The following is a 25,438-nucleotide window of genomic DNA, read 5'->3' as shown; positions in this document are numbered from 1 at the left end:
TTAATTTATTATTTTAAATTAAATGTTTGGGTTTCCTAGCATCATCATCCATTTTCACAGTGGAGTGGCCCAACTGCCGAAGAAAGTGTTGTTGCTGCCGCTCCTCTTGTCGGCGAAACTACAAATATGATCTCTCTCACTAGTCTACATTTTCGTCACACATACTCACCGTTTTTCTTTCCTCCTTCTCCAACCTCCAGAAAAATGGCCGCACCAGCTCCTCGCCATTGCCGACCAATGCGAACCACTAGAGACCCCCTATGCTCTCTCCATCCTCTCCGGTGTACCAAAAGACCAAGTTTAGAGGCTCCCCGCCGCCTCTGGAGTCTGGTGTAGCAAATCATTGATGGAAGGAAAAAAAAGGTTTGGGCAAAGCATATGGGTTGGTTGAAAAAGAATGGATTTTTTTTCTTTTTAAGTTTATTATTTTATTGTCTTATAATTGAAATATTTTTTTTAAATTAAAATATGGTGTTCACTTGCTCACTTGCCTTAATAGGCATTTAGCCTCACTCTTTTGCCAACTCAGCCATCTTAATACCACATAAGTATGGTCAATGGTCGAAGGGGTTTGATATATTGTGTTTTATTTAGTGTAAGAGTCTAGATGACAAAGACATAAGTAGAAGGGTCCATAATACAAACTGGTACAAGTATAGGGGTCCATCAGACCTTTGCCTAAAATATTTATTAAGTAAGTTAACATTTTCAAAAAAGAAAAAAATTATTAAGTTTTTTTTGAAGTAAAAGTATTAACCTAATTGTTTTTGAGTTTGGTCTCTCTATAATTTTAAATTTTAATATTACATTATTTTTTTAATTAAATTTTATTGGCCCACGGGCTGACCCTACCGATATTTCTCAAGCCCTTCAAATCGTTAGGCTTATTCAGGCCGGGCTAAAAAGTCCTTTTCTTAAATGGACTTCAAAAAATTTAGTTCAACTCTATTAAATCTCGGGTTAGGCCAAGCCGATCCAACGGGCCTAGCCATATTGACGGCTCTATTATTATTTGCCCTGCTTTGTTTTTTACTATTTGCCCATTGGGTATTGTGATGTCAGTATACACACCAATCAGGGTTAGACCCATGGACTAACCAGTTACTATAATTAAAAAAGAAATACTTTCAATTAAAAATCTGTTTGGAAAGCCCTAAATTAGATTTGCAGAGTTTAATACACAAATTTACATTGGCTAATTAAAACGTTTTAATAAAGAATTTGATTTTTTATTACCTATATAAATATAAAAATAACTTTTAAAATTTTTTATCAATCAAACATGAAAAGGTTTTAAATAATAAATGCATAGATTACTTATTGTCATTTCCAATTGACTCAGATAGGTGACATAAATCTCATAGTATTTATACTACATGAAAATAGATTGGGGCGAACTTATAGGAAAAATTGGAACTTGTGAATCATATATCTCGAGATTTACCCCTTACTTCATACTAATAGGTGAAAGGTCTTGCATCATATGCACTTGCGTTTAATAACATCTAGGACTTCTGGACTATTCCATTTGTCAAACTTGCAAGTTTAGTCACTAATTTAAATAAATATTTTATAGTACTTATTAGTAAAAAATGCACATGTCCAATTGTCCATAAACAATTTCAAGGAACTTAGTCAAACGGAAGCAAGAGATGTCGTGAACGGTGGGAGATCACAGAGAATTGAGTTTATTGACCTGGAACACAAGCTTTACCAGCCAACCCGATCTGACCTTTGAAATTCTCTTCTCATACTCCTCGTTCGTCGTTCCAGGCGTACTCCAGTTAGCTCTTCTCAAATAATGGTATAACGAAATACATGAGAAATTAAGTAATGAAATTCTTCTTGTTGGTGATGGGAGGAATGGAGAACCAGAGACTATCATCAGATTCTGAAGTGGTAAATGTCGCAGAAATATGGCAAGGTAAAGTCATGGTAATGCTCTGATCTTGCAAGGAATAAGCGTAGATGCAATTTCCTTTGATATCCGCACCACAGTTTGAAAAGAAAAAAAGCTCGCATTTTGTCTAGAAAAATTGCATGGTGATCTTTTCACCTCTGTCCAAGCCTTGGTTGAAAGGTCCTCTCGGAAAAGTCTGATTCCAGTGACATTTTCATTATGAGTGAAAAATGACACCAAGACGAGTAATAGATCTCCATTGCATTCCGTCAAGTAAGGAGACGCTAGGAATGATGAAAATGTCTTACTAGGGGACGATTCTTGTATTAGTTTGTGGAATCGAATAGTCATACAACTACTAGAATTGTTCATCATATCATGATCATCAGCAACGACCAGTCCATAATACCGTAAATCTTTCCATTCATATAGATTGCTACATACAGATGATCATAATTGCCCATGATTTTGAAGTAATGTTTGACAGAACGATCATTATCACTAGTATTGCATGACATGATGCAACGCTCTGAATAACCATCAATGAACATGATTCGACAATTGGAATCAGATGGTGGTGAAGTTAAAATTTTGCAATTGTAAGCCCCCACTGGGTCTGGTAAGTGTTTTGGAAGTTGAATCTCCTCATTCATCGTAATCATATTCAAAAGAGAATATCTGTTGGATATATAGTCATGTAATAGTACCCATCCGTGATCAGAGTAGCATATCTCTTTCGATTGCATTTTTGGGATGATTTTAGTGTCGTAACGACCATTTAATATGCTGTAGAATGTTTGCTTCTGTGTATACATTCCATGTGAAAAAACAAGGCAAGGATATGATAACAGCTTCACAAATATCATCCATAATTAATCTCCCAATTATATTCCTTGTTGAAATAGGAAAAGTTTTCTATTACTACTAGTTTTTTGCATATGCACAGACGTCTGTGACAAGATATACTTTTGCATTCTAAGACGATTCGAAAGTGTATGGAACATATTAGAATATGCTAGGGATCCCTCCTTATTCTACAAGGGGCGTTATTACTATAGTTTGAGCAAACAAGGAGATCTGGTCATTTACGACATGGATGATGAAGACGAACAACCAACCACAACCGCGTTGGATCAACCAGTTTCCTCAGAAATCGCCTCTCTACTAAGCGATGCCAGAGTTTCATGACGGAAAGTGATGAAGGAGAGTTATTAGCTGTGTTTAACGGACAATGGTTGCAAGTATGTAAGCTTGATGAATCCAGAATGATTTGGGTCCCCGTGCATGATTTAGGAAACAATTCAATATTTATAAGCAATCCAGCTACATTTGTTGAAACAACAAAGATTAAAGGTACAGAGAACAAGATTTACGTGCCTTGGTTTCGCGGAACGAACGTCAACAATAAGAAAATACCACTCATTTGGTGCTTCTGCTTCTTATTCATCTTTGTACGAATCAACAAGACCTGCTTCTAATACTTGGATTTTCTCATCAGCATCTCACATGTACTACTAATCTCCACTATAAATTTACATGGTAAATAATTAAGCACAAAGTAATAGTTAGGGGATTAATCCTCGGTCACTGTTGAGGTTCAATTTAAGTAATTATTAAATAATTTTTAATTAATTATTGTGACTTAATAGCAAAATTTTTTAATTTCATAGTTGTTAAACACGTAAATTTTATTTTTAAAAAAGCTGACATATACATATCCGATACAAAAGCAATACCATCAGAAAAAGTCGTCGATTAAAGACTTTCTAGTGCCAACTAGATTAAAAACAATAGGCCAGTTAGTAGTTCAACTTGAGTACATAATATTTTTTTCAGTAACCTTGTTGTTGAGTAAGTGGCACATGTCCTATTAAATTAATTAAGTTGCACGTAAATTAACTCGTAGAAGGAATGTGCTGTACTTATGTCCAGTTTCTCAGTGCTTAATGTGTAGAAAGAATAGGAGAACTATTAAATCATCTACTTGGTTCATTTAAAGTTTTCTTTTTATTACGAAACCAAAAAAAAAAGTGTCCACCAATAAATCGCCTTTATTTTTTTTTTGTCAAAAAAGAAAACAAAACTCCTTATTTATTTTTTAATGTTTAATAAATAAGCAAAATAATATTATTTCAAGAATATTACGTGAACAGAAATAAATATTTAAATACTATAATTTAATTTAAATATCGAACACAAATAAATATTTATTCAAAAATAATTCAAGAATCTAAGGGTAGTGTATCTCTCTTCTTCTTAACCCAAACCCCCATTTGGCGCCCACTGCCTATTTACTTAAACCCTGTTTGTCTTAAGCTCACATTAACTTGCAAACGCAGGCGGGCCCTTAAATTTTCCAGTTCCCCAAATTTTCTTCTTCTCTCCTTTGTATTCTCTCGAGATTTCTCTCTCTTCTCTTTGGGTTTTAAATTTTAAAAATTGAAATCCTATCATTTTTTGAATTTTTGAAAAAGATTCATGTTAATGGCAACTCTTCTAGCTTCTTCTTCATGGGTTTAACCTATTTTTAATGGGGTTTTGAGATTCTAGATCAGCGTCAGCTTAAAACCTAGGTATGCATATTTCATTTCCCTGTTCAAAATGCTATGTATATTTTTTGCGAATTTAAGGTGTTTTTGTTTCTATTGGTTTCCGTTGGGGGTGTGATAGCTGCATTAGAGCTAGACTAATTTGGATTTGCATGGGTTTCGAAAAAAATTTCATACCTAGGTCTCGAATGGCATCATCCACTGTTCGTTTCTTTTTTATTATTTTGATAGGGTTGTGTGTTTTATTAGAGAATTAATTTGTGGGTTTGTGAGAGAATTATATCTTGCAGTTATTATTTTGAATTTGTTTTTGTTTTATATTTTCACCTAGTGGTGGTTATATTTAAGAATGTCTGGCTTAATTGATTGTGATCTTGTGTAGTTAAGAGACGATCGTGTTACTGTATCGAATGTGTCCTCTTGGGATTGTTGCTCAATCTGTTTTGTGTTCGGCATATCTATATTCTGAAATAGTTCGTCAATTTAGTGCTTCATTTGTCGAGGCTTTTACCTGAAGAAGACTTGATGAGGATTTCCCGAGCATGGTTGAGATCAATGTGAAAATAAGAATGCCGGAAAGTCTAAAGTGTGCTTTCAGAAATGAAACCATTTTGAACCTAAGCAGATGAAGATAAGTAGACCTGGTTAATTTAATATTGTTTTCTGTTGTTTTTTTGGTGTAAATAATTGATTGCGTTTGCTTTTAAATGGGGATTTCTCTCTCACTTTCTTGTTCTGTTAGTTGGAACCATGAGCTCTAAGAGTTAATCACATCACTAAAGGTAAAAAACAATATTTTGGATGTTGCTGGATAAAGAGAATTTTTTAATATCCTTTTCTTTCTGTAACTCGGAGTTTAGCTTGATGGTCAAATCAATGAAGCTGTAATGGATCACGTGTTGTTATTTTGTTGTGTGTAAGTAGCTTTGTGTCTTTTAAAGTTCAGTATTTTGGGGCACCTAAGGGTGTGGCCTAGTGGTTTATGAAGAGGGTTAAGACACAAGATCTCATGTTCAAGTCCTAGCGGAAAGAATACTAGGTATCAAGTAGAATTAGTCGAGGTGCCCATAAATGGCCAAGACACCACAATTATATAAGAGAAAGTTCATTATTCTGGATCCTGTGTGCTGAAATCAAATATACTCTCAAGTAACTGAGTTATTTTGCATCATATGAGGTGTAACTGAAAATTTAAGACATATCTTTTTATCAACTTCTGCATGCTTATTTTATCATCAACTATGGAGGTATATAACCATATTTGATGGAATACTCGGCATATGCAGGGATTAACAGCATTACAAGAGCAATGACAACTGTAAGTCCTTATTTTGATGACTTGCGATGTCAACCTGAGGTCATTCATCCTCCACAAAACGAAGACTGCATGGACATTGGTGAACATATGAATGAGCCTGCTCAACATACAGCAAAACCTAATGTGACTGTTTCCAGTAGTGTTCGTGAATTGTTGGAATGCCCTGTATGCTTAAATGCTATGTATCCACCCATCCATCAGGTGTGAAAATCTGAATTCTTGCTGATAAATGCTGACATCCTTACTAGCCTTTGCTTAGTGTTACATACAAAAAGATAATGTTCTCTTATCCTCTTGCTGTTACAGATGTTTGAATCTTCATGTAAACAAATGGGAAAAGAAAAAGTGAAAGAAAGTTAGAGGGAAAAATGGTAGTTTCGTCAGTTTTTTCTTTTAGAATAGTGTAGGATGAAGTTAACTTACATGTTCCTATTTATCTCTTTTATCTTTTAAAGAAGTTAGTGAAACAAATACTTCTCCATCTTCATAAGAATGGTGGGTTGTAAATTACAAGGGTGGTTTGGTTTTTGGACATTGATATATTTTAATTTTATTTGGTCTAATGTTTATCTGGAATGAATTTTATTTGGATAAACCTACAATCTGACCCGACTTGTTTGGGACTGGGCCATTGTTGTTAATTTATTAATTTCCGAATAAAATTTTACATATTCTGGAACTGTATAAAAGTAATAAAAAATCAGTTCTATATTGTCAAATATTTTTAGAACGTATTTGAAATAGTCAGTGTCAAAGAAAAATTGTTTGATTCTCAATAGTACCATTTAAACTGGAAAAGAGAACTGATTTACACTTACTAACAATTAGTGGAGTGATATCCTTAGTTCTTTGGCATAGCTGTTCAATTTGTTATGAAGGATTATTATCACTGCCTCTTGTTCTTGCATATGCAGTATTTAATTCTTCTCTATCTCTTTGCCCTTTTTGCAGTGTTCCAACGGTCACACACTGTGTTCTGGTTGCAAACCTAGGGTTCACAATCGCTGTCCAACATGTCGGCATGAACTTGGTAATATCCGATGTCTTGCGTTGGAGAAGGTTGCTGCATCTCTTGAACTCCCATGTAAATACCAGAACTTTGGATGCATAGGCATCATTCCTTACTACAGCAAGCTAAAGCATGAGTCCCAATGCTCCTTCAGACCCTATAATTGTCCCTATGCGGGATCAGACTGCACTGTCATCGGTGACATACCATATATAGTTGCCCATCTAAAAGATGATCACAAAGTTGACATGCACATGGGCAGTACTTTCAACCATCGCTATGTGAAGTCAAAACCCCATGAAGTGGAAAATGCTACATGGATGCTCACAGTAAGTATAATTGCTCTGCTTACATTCAGTGCAGATTAGTTTGTGGTCCAAGTCTAATAGAAATTAGGCAACTCTGACAAAAATTTATGATATGTGCTAGATTTGTGTATTGGAGAATGGTAATATTGTGATTTCTTTGCTATAAAGGATGGGCACTTGGACTTTAGGCTGTGAGTTTGAGACTGACTCTAAGTCTTTTTTTAAAACAGTTTTTTCATTTGAGATGTTGGACAGTTTTATTTGACGTCCCTACTTTTTGTATCTAATGATCAAGGGGGAAGAGGGTGGGGGGGATATTACTTCTCATTAAAAGTTCAGTTTGTTCATAAAATGAACAATAAGAAATTCAAACTCCTCTTGTCTTTATTATATAGTGTTTTAAATTGGAAGACGAGGAGACTTTCAGCTCTATTTGGAAGTCTCTACTAAGTTTGATGTATTGATAGCGCTTTGAAGGTTTTAGGTGCAATAAGTTTTTGTTGGATTGAGGATTAGTTGTTGGTTTCTCATGTGCTCAAAACTAAGATGTATAAGAATGACTCAGGATATACTCTTATCCATGAGATGATAAAAATACCAACAGCTGTACCCAAGAGTTTGCACAGGAATGAACATATTGGTTCATAATACAATGAAACTGATAATGTTCATTTGATAGTTTTTTTCTTTGGATTACAGTTACAGAGCTAATTATATTTCTAATGAAACGACTTTTATCTAATTCGTGTTAATGCTTACTTAGTGTTCGTAAAATATATTATGTCAGAGTTCTTATTACTTAGTGGTTATATGATTTACTCATTTTTAGGAAGAGCAAATGAGAAAGGTTGTTAATCTGGTTTAAGAATGCAATGCTGGAACCATATTGTATTTCTGTGGTCTTATTCTTAAAGCCATAATTTTCCAAACCAATAGTTTTCTACTTTTCTTGTTTGTCATATCTGGTGAAAATTTTTCAGTATTCTTTGGTTTTTATGGGTCACATTATATGGTCAGGGTATTTTTATACTTTTAGCGTATTACTTGCCCATAATTTTGGAGAACATAGAATGTGGGAGATGTGGGATGCAGCTTTGTGGGTTCTTTTCTTTTTTCATGGTTATACTTTTAGTTAACGATTTGCATGATTGTATAAGCGGAAATCCTTAAATATTTAGTCCGAATCACTGAATACTCTTATCTCAGTGGATTTGTAATTTGGCTGCCCATTTCAAAATGGTTGTTGTTATGGGGACCCTTAAGAATCTGGAGGATGAAATACTTGACATCATATTTACAGCAAGGGACATGGTAATTTGACCTTATTAGGGAACCTTTTTGTGATTTTTTTCTCTTTTGGGGAGAACCTTAGCCAGGACAAACTTTGAGCAACCTCCATCTTTGCACTGCATGCCTTTTTGGGGTCTCTTTCTAGGGTGAGTAGGTAGAATAAGTGTACTAGTAATTGGAAGTCAGCTTAACTAGTTATATGTTATGATGCAACTTATTAAGTATATAACTTGGCTCATCCTCTCCGCACTTGGCTACCCAGCTAAAGGCCCAATGAATTTCCCTATTGCTCCAGGTCATTTTGGGGCAAATAGATTATTTATGACGAAGAGAATGAGCTTCAGAGGCTTGTCGGATTGTTCTATACTTAACTAGTTATATGTTATGATGCAACTTATTTTGTGCATTTCCCTTGTAACTGTGTGGAATCTAACACACTGGCTTTAGATGATTTTAGCAGATATCATTGCTTAAACGTTTAGTCCTGTACCTTGTGTGTTTACATCTGAATACGTCATAAAAAATTTTCCTCCAGGTTTTCAGTTGCTTTGGTCAGTACTTCTGTTTACACTTCGAAGCATTTCAACTTGGAATGGCACCAGTTTATATTGCATTTTTACGGTTCATGGGTGATGATGAAACAGCAAAGAACTTTAGCTACAGTCTTGAAGTAGGAGGCAACGGAAGGAAGCTGATTTGGCAAGGGGTACCTCGAAGCATCAGGGACAGTTACCGTAAGGTTCGAGACAGTTTTGATGGCCTCATCATTCAGCGTAATATGGCGCTCTTCTTTTCTGGTGGAGACCGGAAAGAACTGAAGCTCAGAGTTACTGGTAGGATATGGAAAGAACAATGACGTCCATTGTAGCAGTACACTTGTAGTTGTAGCAGTTGATGTACTGTTTTAGTCCAAGAAGTAGGTTTTTATTTATCTAGCAATCAGTTAAAAGTCTTCTGATCAATGTATTTTCTTGAACAAGAAGCAACCTCTCTTTGCTTTGTCCATGATTAAAATACATTAGTGAGAAGGCCTACGTCAGTTTGTAGAATGTGTCTTGCTGTAGGTTGTGTATTACTTACTGTCACAGTAAAAAATCTGTATCCATGAAAGTTCTCTTTATTGAAATTCAATAAGTTAGTTTAACCAAAAGGGGACAAGTAAATAAAGCACTTGTTTGTTCATTTTTAAAAGTTTTGTTTTTAGTTTAATTAAAGACACTTGTCTTATAGGGTTCAAATCCACTTCAACGTGATCAATATTGAATTCATTATTCTACTCTTTTTTTTTTATTTTCAAAAACAATTTGTATTTATTTTTAGCTGACAATACCAATCTAGGGGCCCACATAAACTTCTGGCTAAAATTGCAACTGCTTTTTCCCGGCCAAAGATTTGGACCACTTCTGGCTTTTCACTCCAAGCCACATATATTCTGTTTATCATTTTTCCTTTTCTTATAATATATAAAAACAAATTTAAAAATAATTTTATATAAATTTTTGTTTTTAATAAAATCCTAAAGATATTAAATAACATGTGTTACTCTTTTTATAGTTTATGCATTATATTATGCTATCTAAATTCTTTTTTCCGTTACCCTAAAATTACGCAATTTAGTGGAGGCTAATTTTGACTTTTGAGTATTAATGAGACATGTATTTTTCTGTAGGATAATTTATTTTATTCACTCCATTTTAAAGTTTAATAAAACCAATACAGCTTTTATTTTATTTTAAGGAAAATTGAGAATATAAATCATGTAACAAGAATATAATTCATTTAATTTACGAAAATTATATCTACGAAATTATAATTTTACCTTGTATGAATTTAAATTAATCAATTTTAGTTAAAGTTTGTAGATAAACTTTACATAATTAATCAAAATTATTAAATTTCTATATTAGTGATTAGTATTAAAAAAGAGAAGAAAAAACTAAAGATAAGATGAATTATGATAGAATATCTGAGATCTATCTTCTCAAACGAGATTTCCAATTCAAATTTAATCATATTATATTAATATCAATATAAATATCATATAAATCTAAATTTAATTATGCTCTCAGAAAATAAAGGATGACAAAAAGAATAGTAACAGTTACAAACACGTAGTAAAGCTCTCTCTAGAGAAGGAAATTCAACAGAGAACACCAAAATTAAAGCTGCTTATTGGTTTTCGTATACACGAAGCTCTTCCCGAAAGGTAATTTTTCTTCTTCCTCTATTTAAAAATCCACTAGTAAAGTGGATTTTGGAATCGAAAATTGAGGAATTGAGCTTCGTAATTTGTGTGTTTTGCGCTCATATTTGAGCTGTTTCACTGTTCAGTTGCTGTTTGCGGTGAATTCGATGTACGCCTGTTATTTGGATTGATTTTTTAATTTTTTAATTTTTTTTTATGAAATTGAGTTTAGATGCTGAAAAAGTTGAGATGTAATACGCTGAATTCGTTAACTCATTGTATGATTAATTGAATTTCATTTAGATTTACATGTTTTTGCAGAAAGAAAATGAAGAAATTTCAAAAGGAATGGAAAATTGGATTTGAGCTTGGCAATTTCTGTTATTTGTTGTTTCCCTGATAATTAAAACTTTTTTCCTTACATAGTTAATTGAGGTTTGAACCGGAATATGTGAAAATCATATAAATTTAAGGCTTTTTGTAGTTTGAAAGATGAAAAATATGAAGTGGAATGTATCTGATTTAATTTCACAAGTAATTTGGCTTTGTGGCATGGATATTTGAAGGAAATGGTTTTATGTGTAGAAATGTTGACACATGACAATCGAAGAAGTCTGATCATTATATCTGAAGGTTGAATTCAAATTTTATAGTATGATTTTTTTATGCTCCTGGATGTATATTTTGTGGGACAGAGTGAACTTTTATTTTGCTGATCCATCTTTTGTTAACTGCATAGGTTTGTTACTTTGGAGATTCTGTGGCAAGCAGCATTATGACGTCCTCGCTTCATTATCATTCAGGTTATTTTATGGGGGTTTAGTATACTATTTTGTTGGCGGTATAGATTTGTTTCTCAAGTCCGTAACTGTGTTGTGTTGACTGTGAAGTTAGCTTGATTCACATTTCTTTCATTACTAAATGATGTCTGTAACTTGCTCTTCTACACAAATAGTATGATACAAACCCTTCATCTCCTGCTAGTACAATCTGGCACATTTTTTGTTGTGATTCCTTCAGTTTACTGATATGAAGCACATTCATGACATCAAATGTGCTGCTTGAGAATTTTTCCATACTATTGTGGAAGAATTTTTTTTAGCAAGTCTTGTGAGAGATTATTAAGAAGATAAAGGCAGTTGGCAGAATTCTATTCTGCATCCTTCGGCTAATTTGGATGAAAGAACTAGGATAATATTCTAGAATCGCAAAAGATGTAAAAAATATATACAAGATAATTCATTTGTTGTAAAGCGAAGAATCTATAGGTAGTCAAAGTTCAGGAGTACTTGTTTGATGACACTGATTGAACTGATTATCTTTTAATACATTCTTTTGATCCCTTCATTGTGTAGTTTTGACTTATCAAAACGAGTTGGACTTATCATGATAGAAGAAAATAAATTATTGTCTGCAGATGTTTTTGTTTCACATTCAATTTGTTAAGAACCACAGTGAACTCAGACAAAAGCAGTAGGAATTTAAAGTGAATTGGATATGTTGGTTACATGAACAAAAGGTTCTAATGCTTATGTTAATGCAATAAATTTTCAGATGGTAGTGAGAATGAACAGTCAGAAAATCAATCAGAAGCCCACAGCGAGTCTTCATCGCCTGCAGCTGGAATGTCTGTCCCTGGCACTGTAACAACAAATATGCACTATGTTATGCCCAATCAACTTGGGAATGGAAATCCTATGGTATATTTGAAGCACCAATTAACTTCTAATGACCGATTTCTGAAAATCACTATTAAGTCCTGAATTGATATCTTCTGCTTGATAATTATTCTTGCTGATAGATGCAACCGCCTTCTTGTTCTTCCGATCAGATGTTATCATAGAACTGCTGTCGTGAATAAATTAGGGGTATTGTCAGAAGTCAAATAGGTTACAAATATCTGAAGAATTGATTGATTGTAATAGGTATGTAGATATATTGACGATGGTTCTGTGAATATTATCATTTTGCACTTGTTAATAGGCTTCTTTATTTTGGGAGATGAAGTGCACATGTTCATATTTGGCTATAATTAGAATGTGATATCGTTCTTCTCTTCATTAGCAGAGACACCACTTTGACATTTGTAACATCCAACATGAAACCGCATATATTTCTTGCCCAAATAGTTGGTTGTGCAAAAGCCTGAAAGCCAAGTTGATCATAAATATCTTAATGTGGGGCATAATGGAGCTATGATTGTGCTTATGGATTCTTGTATCTAGAGGTAAATTCATATGAAGCAAAATATATTATTTTAGATTTATGAATGATTAGTTGGATGTTTCACCGAACCTATAAATTGAAGAAAGTTGCTTGTTAGATAGCATTACTGAATACATTGGGGTCGTTCAGACTATTTGAGAAAGCAATAGGTGAATATGAACCTAAGAAAAGGATATTAATGCATCAAGTTTCTTTACTATTCCAAATGTTTTTAGTAGTAGGATGGAAATATTTCTACTTATAGATTGTCATGTTGTACACCTGGCGGATATAATAAGGGTTGTTAGTCTCTGATGAGGAAAATTTGTATATTTCTTGAAGATAGGGAATGACCTTTTTGTGCTTATTGCTTTTGATTAGTTGATGACTTTCTCTAGATAGGAGTTAGAAGTTAGAACCACTAATAAGAACATTCAGTTGTGAGAAGAAACACATGTACCCTTTCTAGTGTGTGCTTATACAAAGAGCATAAAGTTTTTGAATGGTGATGTTGTAACATTAAGAATAGATATTTCATGACTTCTCGATATTTACAATCCATCATTGTTGGGTTTGTCAATCATAACTGAAGAGACCTTGGGACGGAGAGTGATTTCCATTTTGGTCTTGTTTTCTGGTATTTTGATTGGTCTTTAAATCAGGTATGGTTGGGTTAGACACAAACACTTCAATTATAATCTCTCATTTCTGTTTTAGGCAACATCCTGTTTTACAAGCTTGTGTTATTTTATAACTAATTCTCTAGGCATTACTTCGTTTTCAGATTGCTCGATCTGTTTGTCACTCTCTACAACTGCACTTGCCACAATTTGGCTAAAATTTTCTTGTAGGTCTACTGGCCTAGAGTTTCATATAAGGTAAGTCTTTGTCCTATAGGAGGGTTACACTAGCAGAATTCTTTGAACACCATGGATAAGCTGATCTGAATCAACTAGACTCTTTATGCAGCAGCTTGAGCTTGAAGCATATAGTTAGTTACATAGTAAACACTTTTAAAATGCAATCCTTTTAAATTTTGCCATCTTTTCAGCTTTGTGAATGGAATTTAGTGCTAAAATTGTAAATCCATTGTTCCCTGTTTGGACTGCTGCATAAAGATTTTCCTGGATTAACCTGGAGCTGGATGTTTTATCTCCCTCCCTCCATTTGGCACACATAATAACCTGCAATCTTAAGTATTCTTAGTAGGACACTTATTTTTATTGGACACCTTAAACTAGAGGCTTCTGATAGAGATTGCAGATCTTTAAGGTACCAGTTGGGGAATATTTGAAGCCTGTTTCTATGCCTACTAATTTTATATTTAAGCTCTGTGATTGGTTATATCGAGTCTATTTTTCGGATAATAAATCTGCATCAATTTTTCATTAGTTGCAGGCTCAAACAGCTTATCCATATCCAGACCCATACTATAGGAGCATCTTTGCACCGTATGATCCACAACCTTATCCTCCACAACCTTATCCAGCACAACCAATGGTATTACATTTTCATAACACTTCTCATTTGGACTTCATCTATGAAATATCCCTATGAATTTGAGAGCTTAGTTGTGTCATTTTCTGTCAGGTTCACGTTCAGCTAATGGGAATTCAACAAGCGGGTGTTCCTTTGCCATCAGATGCGATAGACGAACCTGTTTTTGTTAATGCAAAACAGTATCATGGCATCTTGAGGCGTCGACAATCTCGCGCGAAAGCTGAGTCAGAAAAGAAACTTCTGAAAGCTAGGAAGGTATTTTGTCGAAAAATATTTTTCTGTATTTTTATTTGTTATACTATGTTGCTTTAGTATCCAATATTGCAATTTACAGGCAACCTTGACAGCTTGTTTGTGGTTCATCTGTTGATTTATCACTTCCTACTGTTAAGTGCTAAATAGCCTCCCAGATGATTCATGTTTGTGATGAACATATTTTAAGTGTCTGTGCATCTCTAGTGCTATTTTAAACACATACAGGGGTCGCTTGGTTCACTTATTAGCTATTTTAGAATTATATATATGAAATATTATGCCATTAATAATATATAGAAATTATTATGCAGTGAATAATGATGCGAGGGTTGTTACACATCAAAAAATAATATAGGGATTCTTATTCAGGGATATCTACTATGAGAGCATCTTTCTCAATATATCCCACATAAAATATTACATAGGTTTCTGCATAATTTAGGCCAATATTAGTAGTGCACACTTTAATTCTGGAAATATAAAGGCAATTTAGTAATGTAGAGTTCTATGTTGCAATCATATTTGTTACACAGAATTTTATATCATGATTGGATTTCCTTATGAGTCCCAATCAAACGACAAAACCATAAAATTTCCTTTACTAATAATATATACTGCAAGTGAAGTGTGGATAGCAGAGCATGAGAGAGACAGTAGAGCAAGTTCTCAAATGTATATTTTTTCTGGACTGTAACTATAATCTCCTCTATTTACAGTTGCTACGCATAAAAATCTAAATAGTTACTAGTATACCATATTAGTTTCACATTACATTGTACAAAGGTTCTGATGCAACAAAAGCTTTTAATTCTAGAACATCTATATTCTATATGATTGATCAATTGCCCATCAAAGTTTATATTGCTCTGATCTTTGGGAAACATAATTTTGATGCATTTTTTAAAAATAAAGTAAAATATTGTTGCTGGAGAACAGAGTGATTCGGTTCCCGATTCGTAATTAAGGATCTTTCTCCAAGCAAAAAATCCATTTTCTCTATGATTAATATGTATATGTCGAAAGTTATGGGTTCTGATCAATAATGTCTTCTACTCCCTAATAAATAGCTCAAAGATGGTTATCAACTGTGCTGGAAACATCTGCAAGATCCAATAACATACAGTTGGTAATAAGGTGCCTTACACCATGATTAGAAGTTCTAATATCTGTTTCTGAGGCTATGTTTTTCCAGCACGAATACCTTGGGAGGCTCACAGTGCAAAATAATCTTGCAGCCTTACTTGCATGAATCACGACATTTGCATGCATTGAAAAGAGCTAGAGGATGTGGAGGTCGTTTCCTGACAGCAAAGGAAACTGATAATCAGCAGAAACAGGATGAAACTGGTGATAAATCTCAAGTCAACATTAATCTCGAGTCTGGAAAAGACAAGGTCGCTTCTTCAGAGAATGCCTCTTGATCTATGCAATATCAAGGACTTTGTGGACCATAGTATGTTGTTACTGTTTGTAGAAACAGCAGTGCTTTTGTTAAAATAGAATTGTGGTAGCTGGGCAAAATCAGGGTAATTGTGGTGTTCTGTATGTTTATCTGAGTGTAGATAGATCGGAATAGGCCTACTCGTTTGAGAGCTACAAAGTGGCCGCTGGGCGTATGTTCTCTAAATACCATCTCTCTGAGCTTGTTTGTAGACATTCTTTCTTGTCCTTTCGTAATTGCCTTGTGATTCCTTCAAAATGTTGTTCTAGTAAGTGTATGGAATATCGAGTCAGAAATTTGAGTAATAACGTTTGGCACTACGTTTTGTTAGTTTAAGAAGATAAGCGTGCAGCACTGTTGGTTGATGAATTCTAATTTTCCAAGGTCAATGCATTCTGTGTCAATATCTTGGTTATCTATAACCATATCCGCTGCGATTATTGATTCTTGTGTCTTGCAAAGCAGCAGGTCTTGTATTTATATCCTGTTGTATTTACTTCTAGATATTCCTCCATATCTTGTAAAAAAAGTTAGAACTGTCAAGAGAGAAATTATAGTGTTGGTTGAGAAGTTTCTCTATTGTGTTACTAATCAGAATCTCCATTAATTGCTCGGAGTAAATTTCAAAACAGAGCACTTCAGTTGTATAACTTATCAAAAATAACAGATTGTTGGTAAAATATGGAGTGGTTGATACACAACCTTTCTTAAGGTTTTTTATGGAGAAACACAAGCTTATTATTATCTACAGATTCAGAACAAACTACGTTCATGCAGTTTATGAAAGTTATCCGTGAAATTTGTAAAAAAATATTGTAGAATAAATTGAGTGGTCATAAACTTATCTTAGTATAAAATTGAACCTATCCACCAACTAAACCAAGCATTGCAAATAATTTTATTAGGAAATATGAAACTAATATTGTACGATATAGAAATAACTCAATGCACTATTCATAAACCTTAATACTAAGAACCAAAAAGAGGCCTGGAGGACATGAATATTTTCAGCAAAAGGTTGCATAATTTTCGGAAGCCCAACAATTCAATGAGTAACAAATCTTCAACTCATAGCACAAAATTGTCTAAACATAGTGTTTTCAAACAAAATGAAGGCTAATAAACAACAAACTCTAAATATTAAAGCCTTAGGTGTTTGTAGCTCGGGTGTAAATCTGCTGGCTAGCATGAGCAGACACCATCCTGATCAAACCTTTAGCCATCAATTCCCTAATTGCCTTCCTGGCAAGGGATCCACTAATCTGCAAATTCAATCAAAACAAACTATATTAGCATGAGAATATCATCAGCATATCAACAATCTATCCGCAACAAAAGCAACTGTACAACAATCCTTTAGAGCACAAGCTGAAATTTGGATTAACAGATGTACGATTCCCACGTGAGTATATTTAGAGAACCAACCGGAGCGATTGGATTTACATTTCATATAATAAATGTAACGTATGGCTTTTCCCGTCAGAAATTAGTGGTGGGTGCCTCAGAGAAGAAAATATAGTGTTGAGTGTCTTAAAGAAGAAAATATCAAACATAAATTCATGAATAACTTGCAGCAGGGGAAAATAACTCCATTTTAGCAGTCAGCACTGCATGTAGTGCACTAGATTTAACAAAATACAAGTTCTTGTAAAACTAGAAAATAACTCCAAATAATAATTTATTTTCTATTTTCCAAAAGAAAACAAAAGGAATGTGTATTTGGTTTGAGGGCAAAAACTATGAATCTGTTTGGATTGACTTCAAAAAAGTAAGCTTTCAAGCCAAAAGTAAAAAGCAATTTAAATGACTTCCAAGGGAAGACCTACTTGTGGGTTTTTAGATTTTTTTCCTAGACATTTCTAACTTATTTTAAACTAAATTAAACTTATTTTTAAGCTTGTCAAACACTTCCAAAAGCTAAAAATGACTTGAAATAAGTTTGACTAACTTTTAAACCAATTCAAACAGGCTCTATATTTCAGAAATGTGACTACAATGGGTATGTTATTAAAGAGCACTAATTTGTTCACCTTACAAACCAGAATATCTAGCTTAATTTTCCAGATTTTTTTAAAAAAAGTTGGTTATCAGAACAGCAAGTCCACCACCTAAACAATATCTCTGAACTATATTTATTTGGCTCCTCGTTTAATCTAACATCTTGATCTAATTCTTTTACCATTCAAGAAAATAATTTCATAAACAACTATACAAGACTTGGAAAATGATTAATCAGCTTCAGTGTATCAATTTCACCATATGAGAGCTTGCTTTTCCCATATAGGACTAAACCAAAGAAATTTGGTACGCGTACTCCAAAAACCAAAAACAAACTTGTCTGCTGCGACTCAACCAGAACTAAATCATTAGACTCATACACTATTGCTAGACTCGTACACTACTGCTGCCGAGTATTTTGAAAATCTACAACACCACAATTCACTAGCTATGCTTTTCAGCTGAGTTAGTTTATGTAAAACACAACTATTCAAATATAAACACCGTAGAATCATTCGACAACTTCACAAACTATACCACACAGAACCCTGAGCAATATATTTCAATAACTAATCTAAATGACCAACAGTTGATAAAAATTCATTCTTATAAGCAAGCATATTCACATTGCACAAAACACACTTCATATTCAATACATAATAACTAGATCCATGCTAAAAGAATACACATACCCTCAAACGGTCAGAGAGGACGGAAGGAGTGATAAGCTTATACTTGGGTGCTTCAGTGATAAGCTTGTCGTATGTACCCTTATCGAACAAAACCATGTTGTTCACCTTTTCCTTTTGCTTTCCCTTGCTCCACTTCTGCAATTCCACATTCAAAACCCACCATTAAAAACTCAAACTTTACCTAGTTACCAACAAAACAAATACATAAATGTGAAAATAAGTATGACCTTCTTCTTCTGCTTGCCACCACCGGACTTGGCGGGCTTGGAAGACGGTGGAGGAGCCTTTTCCTTCTTAGGTGCCTGCAAACAAAATCAAACATATCAGCACTCAATTCTCAAAATACATACAACACTACTCACAACAGTAGTAGAGAAGCTTACCATTGTCGCCGGAAGTTATTAGGGGTAAGGGGATGGGGAGTGGCGGAGGCTAGGGCAACAGAAGAAGGAACTGGAATGAAGAGAAAGGCGCTATTTCTAAACCTAAATTTAGGGATTCTAGGGTTTTTATTGGATCAGTTCGTATGGGCTTTAATTTATTCTGGGCCGTATGGGCTTCACTCATCAGGCCGAAAGGCATGGATGCTCAATTTCGAGATTACCATTTAAGTCATGCTTATCGACTGTTCACGTTAAAATTATTTTGTGAGATTAAACTTTAATTTCAAATAAAATATCTCAAATTTCATACACATATTATTAAAGTTCAATTATTTTTGCCTAAACACCAGCGATATGTAAGCTTCAGCCATTTTTACTTGAAGTTCAAGATTTCAATTGTATGTAGTTAGCATTTCTCACTCCACACATCGCATATAGGAAGATATTTTGAAGTGTATAGCCAAATAAAAATATTTAAAGGGTGATATAGATTTAATAACGGTGTCTAAATAAAGTATTCCAAAAACTTTTAACAATCATCAAAGTTCCATTGAGCCATATTATTTGAAAATCCTTACTCGCAAAGCACGTATTAAAACACTAATTGCAAAACACGTATTTTTTTTAATAGTTATAACCTATCATAAAAGTTTCAATTTTTTATAAAATCACAATTCTTCGTAAAAGTCATAATTTTTCATAAAAATCACAACTTTTCGTGAAAGAAAAAGATATCTTTGAAAAGAAATAAATTAAAGGAAATTTTGATTTGTAGTAGCGCCACGTAGGTAGGCTAGAGTTCTCTTTTATACCTGATATATAATATGATTAGGGAAAAAATGACATAATTTAATACGTATAATTCATTTAAGTAATAAAGTAGTTTACAAGATGAACTGAAAATAATTACAGTATTTAACAAGTGAAATATGTTTTGCAATTTTTTATTACAGTAAACAGAATAAAAGTGGACGGAAGAGTAGTAACATAAAATTAAATTTCCATTAAAGCACTGTCGTAAACAGAAGACTTCAATACCATTGGTAGAAACTTGCTAACAGAAATGCTAGCACAAAATTATGCCTAACGAAGAAGAAGAAGAGTACACAAAGCACAACACAGGAAACTAATTCAAAGAACAACAGCAAGTCCTTCCTTCTTTGGAGGTACTATGGACTTCTTATTCCCAGGGAAAGCGCTGCGAGAGACATCCACGAGGGCCTTGAAGCTGTATGGTTCGTGCATTGACAGTTCTGACAAGACTTTCCTGTTCAGCTGTACGTTCTCCTTCATCAACCCGTGCATGAAATTGCCATAATTCACCTGGAATTGGAGGGAAATCGGAAAATTGTTAAATAGATGAGATAGAGGTGTTTTTTTTGTTCAACTTGTAGAAAGATGTGCTAAAAATATCATTTAGGAACATCAGATATGATTAGTTAACAGGTAGAGCGACCTGCGTCAATGGCCAAGTTCATGTCAAAAATTGGTGACAAACATACCAAAGCAGCTTATTTCAGCTAAAGTACACTGTTGAATAATATCCTAATTAGTTTTCTGTTTCTTTTCTGATCATGCAGAAGAGAGGGAAGCAGAAAGAGAGAGAGTTTCATATACTTTTGGGCTTTGGCACTAATAAGTTGAGGGAACAAAAAGGACTACAACAAGAAACGAAAGAACGAAGAAGCACAGATACTAATCATAAGGCCAAATATTCTAATCAAATGGATTAACAAATCCATTTGCAATGCTGTACTACCATAAAAATCTAAAGCAACAAGGCTATTCAAACAATAACACACAGATTAACCAAATGGAGCCAACAACATGATCCTGAGAAGTACTGAATTTCATAATAAATATCTGACAGCATGTATGGCGGCAAGTATGACACATGCAAAAACGACCAAAGAATATTTGTGCCAGTTAAGAGGTCAGTTCCTCGAATCATTCATGTTACCTAAGGATAACTACGAGGGCACCTACAACATTTTGTTCTCTTCTTTTCATCATTATCATATCAAGGAACTACTGCAATATCTTCCAGCTATGGCCTATGAGCTTTATAGGGTATTTCCCCCACTGTCATTTGGATAGTCAAAGTGTCTAACAAATATTGAATTCCACAATGCTGAAAAAGATGAAGAGCAGAAGATATCGTCCAATTTGTCTAAGCCGCATTGGTGGGATGTAATAGGTACACAGTGGAACAATCACAAGTTGTCCTGACACCACCTTTATTTGAAAATAGGAACCTAAAGTGTAGGAGGAGGATACTAAGGCACTTCAAAATCCTAGTGTTCTCATTCTCAAAATAAAAAATAAAAATCATAGTGTTCTATAAGGATTAGTACTATTGTGGCCTTGAAAGCAATTTTAGCAAGTTCCTATTTTCAAGATTACCTAGACCCAAAGTAGAACTTAGAAAATGTATGCTCTTCAAAATCCTCCACATCCAAGTTTCTAAAAGCAAATAGTGGAAAGTTAATAAGGATGAATCCTGAGGCATCTCCCTTCATAATATCTCCATTTCTAGAACGAGATTTCACAAACCAAGTATGTTCCCCTTTCTTTGGATAAAGTAAACCAAGTATGTTTCCCTTAACCATTGCTTCTATCTATAATTATCTGATTTTGCAGTGTAAGATAACTAGAAATTTGTAGTTAATAGTACTTTGTTAAGCTATTCACTATGAAGAATCCTTAGTCCATTGGAGATTAGATGTATCAACAACGGAAATTGAATATTCAGCTTAACTCTTACGCATATTTTGTTATCACTGCTGAGGGTCCTGCAATTTTGCTCTTTGACTGGCATACCAGGCTCCCTAATTTAATTATGGAACTTTACAGCCATTCTGGTATCCTATCCCAATGCTGAAAATTCTAGTAAGAACCACAAAATTTCTAGAATCCAGCAGCATTAATGTTGAGCTATTTAAGATCCAATAGACAAAGGTATGATTCTCCACACAGAAGGTTCAAGAACTAAGGCTAGTGGCTCAAAAATCAAAAGATAACCCTAAAAGAGCCAAAGGATAATAGAGGAGAAAAACTAGAATAACAATAGGAAGGCTAAAGAAACATAGAAGGAAAGATATGAAGATACCTAACTAAGTAAAAAAGACAAGTCTAACAGAATAATTGTGAAGCCAACAATGTTGTATGAGAGTGAACGTCAGGCATCTGGCACCCAACATATTTACAAGATGAGTGTCAAAGAACTGTTTTTGCTAAGATAGACGTACAAGCATACAATATTGGACAAGATCATAAATTATTTCAACAGAGGATGTAGAAGAATATAGAGAGAATGTCATCTAAGATATGTTTTCTATTTCCTTGTAACCTCAAATGCAATTGTTTGTTAGGAGCATTATATGATAACTGAAGGTGCCAAATGAAACTAGGTAAATTTACAGGGAGAAAAGTTGTCTCAACCCAAAATCTCTGAGAAATCAACGTGAGCTTAACTAATAACATAACACACAATAGAAGCAAAGGATCCACATAGACATAGCAAATAGTTGATAGTAAGCTTAGATACTGCTGTTACACTACATTAGGTCCATTTTTGTCCAGGAGTCTTCGTAGTTGGTTAATTACTTGTGTATCACATAGGATAAGTGTGAGATTTACAAAACCTCTACTGATTTGGTATTGGAGTGGCATAGGCTATACAACTTCATGGATCACTTTGGTATTGAATGATTGATCAATCAATAGAATGATACGACAAAGATATACTGCAATAACATGTTGCTTCGTTTGTTCCTTATATATGTAGACACTAATTGAAATCCTTTAAAAGCTTACCCCCTTGATGCCTACTGTCAATAGATACTCTCTCTGTGTATTGTAATCCGACAGAGTCTTCTTCCTGCTTATGCCCGGGTCGGGCAAGTCTAATCTGTCTTTTCGGAACCGCTGTCATAATGAATTCTTTCATTTGGAAAGAACCCTTTCAAGAAAAGTCAATATATAAGCAAGATGCTCGAGCTGTGGGTTGAAGCTTGGAACCCTTACGGGTATGGAACCTTATCAAATATTGGATCTTGTGCTAGTAGTTCCTGGCTGTTTTCAAAGCGGGCCCAAACACGTCTCTTATTGATATAGGAGAATTCGTATCCCAGGGCTCAACCCTGGACAGGCGGTGGAAACTACCAAGCTGAAGTACGGTAGGGGCAGAGGGAATTTCCGGTGGAGCAGTGAAATGTGTAGAGATCAGAAAGAACACCAACGGTGAAAGCACTGAGAGACGAAAGCTAGGGGAGCGAATGGGATTAGATACCCCGTAATCCTAGCCATAGAGGATGGATACTAGGCTTTGTGCCTTAATATATAACCTTCATCTTTATCAAGATAAAATCTTGAGCAAGTCCCGGGATTCTCCAACCTTTAGGGGCACTATCTTTCAAAAACTTCTCGCAATATTTAATTGGGCCAGCTACATTTTTCAAGACTACTCATCTAATATGATAAAGGTTCAACATGCTGCAACAACCATGACTAAGCACACATCATAAAGTAAAGAAAAAGCAAGACACCAAGCAAAACTCAAATTCGACAAAATATTGAAAAGGGGAAAAACCCCACAAATCAAAAACTGCAAAAAATGAGAAAAGGGGTTTATACATACCCCGTGTTGACGAGTTCCGGCATTGATGCGTTGAATCCAGAGAGAACGCATATCCCTCTTCTTGTTGCGGCGGTCTCTGTATGAGTACTGAAGCGCCTTCTCAACTCTTTCTCTTGCTATTCTTATGCAATTTTTAGCTCTTCCTCGAAACCCTTTAGCTAGCTTAAACACTTCCTTCTTGTTCATCTTCTTGTGCCTTCTTCTCTGCTTCTCACTACAGATTCTCAAAGTTCTTGGCTTTGGGGTTTTTGGGGGTTCTTGAGAGTGTCTATAGTTATATAAATGCTCTTTTCACCCTCATATTTCACATATTTGTAACTCTACACCCCTAACTTTAGCTGTTTGTACTTTGTGCTTTGTTAAGAAGATGGTTTTGTATACCTTATGTTTGGGTAGGTTTAAAATAGTCCCTCTAAGTATTTGTTTTGTATTTTCTTTTGTTTCTCATTCGGTGTTTGGAGCCCATATTAGAGTTTCGACTAAATTTGAATCGTGTTTTGCAGGACCCATTTGGAGGTGGCGCTCCCAACAAGATTTTCTCCACACCTGGGGGCTCGAACCTAAGACATCTAGTTAAAGGTGAAGCACTCCCACCAATGCACCACAACCCAATTTATATAAATTATATATATGAAAGGAAGAAGAAACTAAAAGAACAAAGAAATAGACGTGACCATCAAAGCTTTAAAAATTATAATTGAATCGGACAAGAGTATGTATTTGGTGAATCGCAAATAGAAGAATATGTATACATACAATCTAGACTTAACAGTTTGGAAAAGATTAAATGATAACAATATACTTATTTGCCTTGTTAGTTTGGGAAGCTAGAACGATAAAAACACTCTTATTTGTCATTTGAATGACAAACAAGCATACATGTTGAAACTAGTTGGAAAACTATTTTTTCTATATAATAAAAAAATATTGTATAAATAGTTTTTTCGCATCGCATCATTAACGTTTTCTTTTTAATATTCATACAGAAAATATTATTTTAAAAACGTAAGATTGAATTTCAAAAATATACATTATACATATGGAAATAAGTTTATATGTATATTATCTAATGGTGTGAAAGATGACATGAGCTTGAGTGACATTTCTAAAATGTAATAAAATTTTGTGATTATTTTTAAAAATCTAACCATACAATGTATGCAAAATCGGATCGTAAGCATAATGTAAGGATAATTCGGTGCACTTTATTTTAATTGGGACATGTAGCATATAATTTTGACAAAAATTACAAATTATAAATATAGAAGAGGAGTTTTATTAATTCATAAGGGCAATTTTGAATCATTTGATGACAAAATATTCGATATCAAATTTTATTTAAGAATAATGTTTTTACTTTCATATAGTTTAGAAATAGTTTTCATTTCATTCATATTTTACCATACTTATATTTGATGTCGTCTTCAATATTTGTGCTCTTTCTTCGTTGACCAATATATTAAATTATAAAATAATTGAATTTATAATTTTTATTGAACAATATAATATAAAATCTTATCATTAAAAAACTCATCTATATTAATATGCAATATTTCACTACAATAATAATTAGAAATTTTCCTAATTTTTCCTTGTGTTATGATTTGTGACGAATGATGATTTTTCTTTATCTATAATATTAGAAACATATTAAGATGCATACTGATAATTTTGATCATCTTTTATTTTTTCACGTAAAATATTTGGATAAAATTTAAGTTTTATATGCATTTTTTATAATTTATATATTGTTTGATAGATATAGA

The 25,438-nt window shown here is 33.9% G+C and overlaps 4 protein-coding genes across 17 annotated transcripts; 2 read left to right on the top strand and 2 right to left on the bottom strand.

The window, feature by feature from the left end:
- The first annotated feature begins 4,091 nt into the window (after positions 1 to 4,091).
- On the top strand, positions 4,092 to 9,524 carry LOC101260503 (E3 ubiquitin-protein ligase DIS1). Of its 3 annotated transcripts, none has more exons than XM_004233118.4 (4): positions 4,092 to 4,473; positions 5,736 to 5,968; positions 6,719 to 7,105; positions 8,910 to 9,524. In XM_004233118.4, exons 2-4 carry the CDS (start codon positions 5,759 to 5,761, stop codon positions 9,228 to 9,230), a joined length of 918 nt encoding a protein of 305 aa, XP_004233166.1. In that variant the 5' UTR covers positions 4,092 to 4,473; positions 5,736 to 5,758; the 3' UTR covers positions 9,231 to 9,524. The 3 variants fall into 3 exon arrangements, with proteins under 3 accessions (XP_004233166.1, XP_010316953.1, XP_004233165.1); XM_010318651.4 differs by having other exon boundaries at positions 4,133 to 4,473; positions 4,937 to 5,968; XM_004233117.5 differs by having other exon boundaries at positions 4,139 to 4,473; positions 4,832 to 5,968.
- Positions 9,525 to 10,121: 597 nt separating this feature from the next.
- On the top strand, positions 10,122 to 16,218 carry LOC101260988 (nuclear transcription factor Y subunit A-7). Of its 12 annotated transcripts, none has more exons than XM_069293553.1 (8): positions 10,329 to 10,580; positions 11,145 to 11,192; positions 11,299 to 11,362; positions 12,114 to 12,259; positions 14,163 to 14,264; positions 14,355 to 14,519; positions 15,587 to 15,653; positions 15,755 to 16,218. In XM_069293553.1, exons 3-7 carry the CDS (start codon positions 11,335 to 11,337, stop codon positions 15,647 to 15,649), a joined length of 504 nt encoding a protein of 167 aa, XP_069149654.1. In that variant the 5' UTR covers positions 10,329 to 10,580; positions 11,145 to 11,192; positions 11,299 to 11,334; the 3' UTR covers positions 15,650 to 15,653; positions 15,755 to 16,218. The 12 variants fall into 12 exon arrangements, with proteins under 12 accessions (XP_069149646.1, XP_069149653.1, XP_069149649.1 ...); XM_069293549.1 differs by having other exon boundaries at positions 14,157 to 14,264; XM_069293552.1 differs by lacking the exon at positions 11,145 to 11,192 and having other exon boundaries at positions 10,313 to 10,580.
- A 621-nt stretch (positions 16,219 to 16,839) lies between these two features.
- On the bottom strand, positions 16,840 to 19,131 carry LOC101261290 (ribosomal protein S25). The gene is made up of 4 exons (NM_001329741.1): positions 19,034 to 19,131; positions 18,878 to 18,952; positions 18,651 to 18,785; positions 16,840 to 17,222 (listed from the first exon to the last, which is right to left on the bottom strand). Exons 1-4 carry the CDS (start codon positions 19,034 to 19,036, stop codon positions 17,109 to 17,111), a joined length of 327 nt encoding a protein of 108 aa, NP_001316670.1. The 5' UTR covers positions 19,037 to 19,131; the 3' UTR covers positions 16,840 to 17,108.
- An 882-nt stretch (positions 19,132 to 20,013) lies between these two features.
- On the bottom strand, positions 20,014 to 23,885 carry LOC101261574 (ribosomal protein L20). The gene is given in 2 exon segments (NM_001347234.1): positions 20,014 to 20,356; positions 23,673 to 23,885. Coding segments are annotated over 2 exon segments (378 nt in total). The 5' UTR covers positions 23,859 to 23,885; the 3' UTR covers positions 20,014 to 20,164.
- Between the last annotated feature and the right edge of the window lie 1,553 nt (positions 23,886 to 25,438).

The sequence above is a fragment of the Solanum lycopersicum genome, chromosome 2 (assembly GCF_036512215.1).
Source record: "Solanum lycopersicum chromosome 2, SLM_r2.1".
Taxonomy (NCBI): Eukaryota; Viridiplantae; Streptophyta; class Magnoliopsida; order Solanales; family Solanaceae; genus Solanum; species Solanum lycopersicum.
The sequence above is the reverse complement of the archived record's forward strand: the minus strand, read 5'-3'. Positions and strand labels throughout refer to the sequence as shown.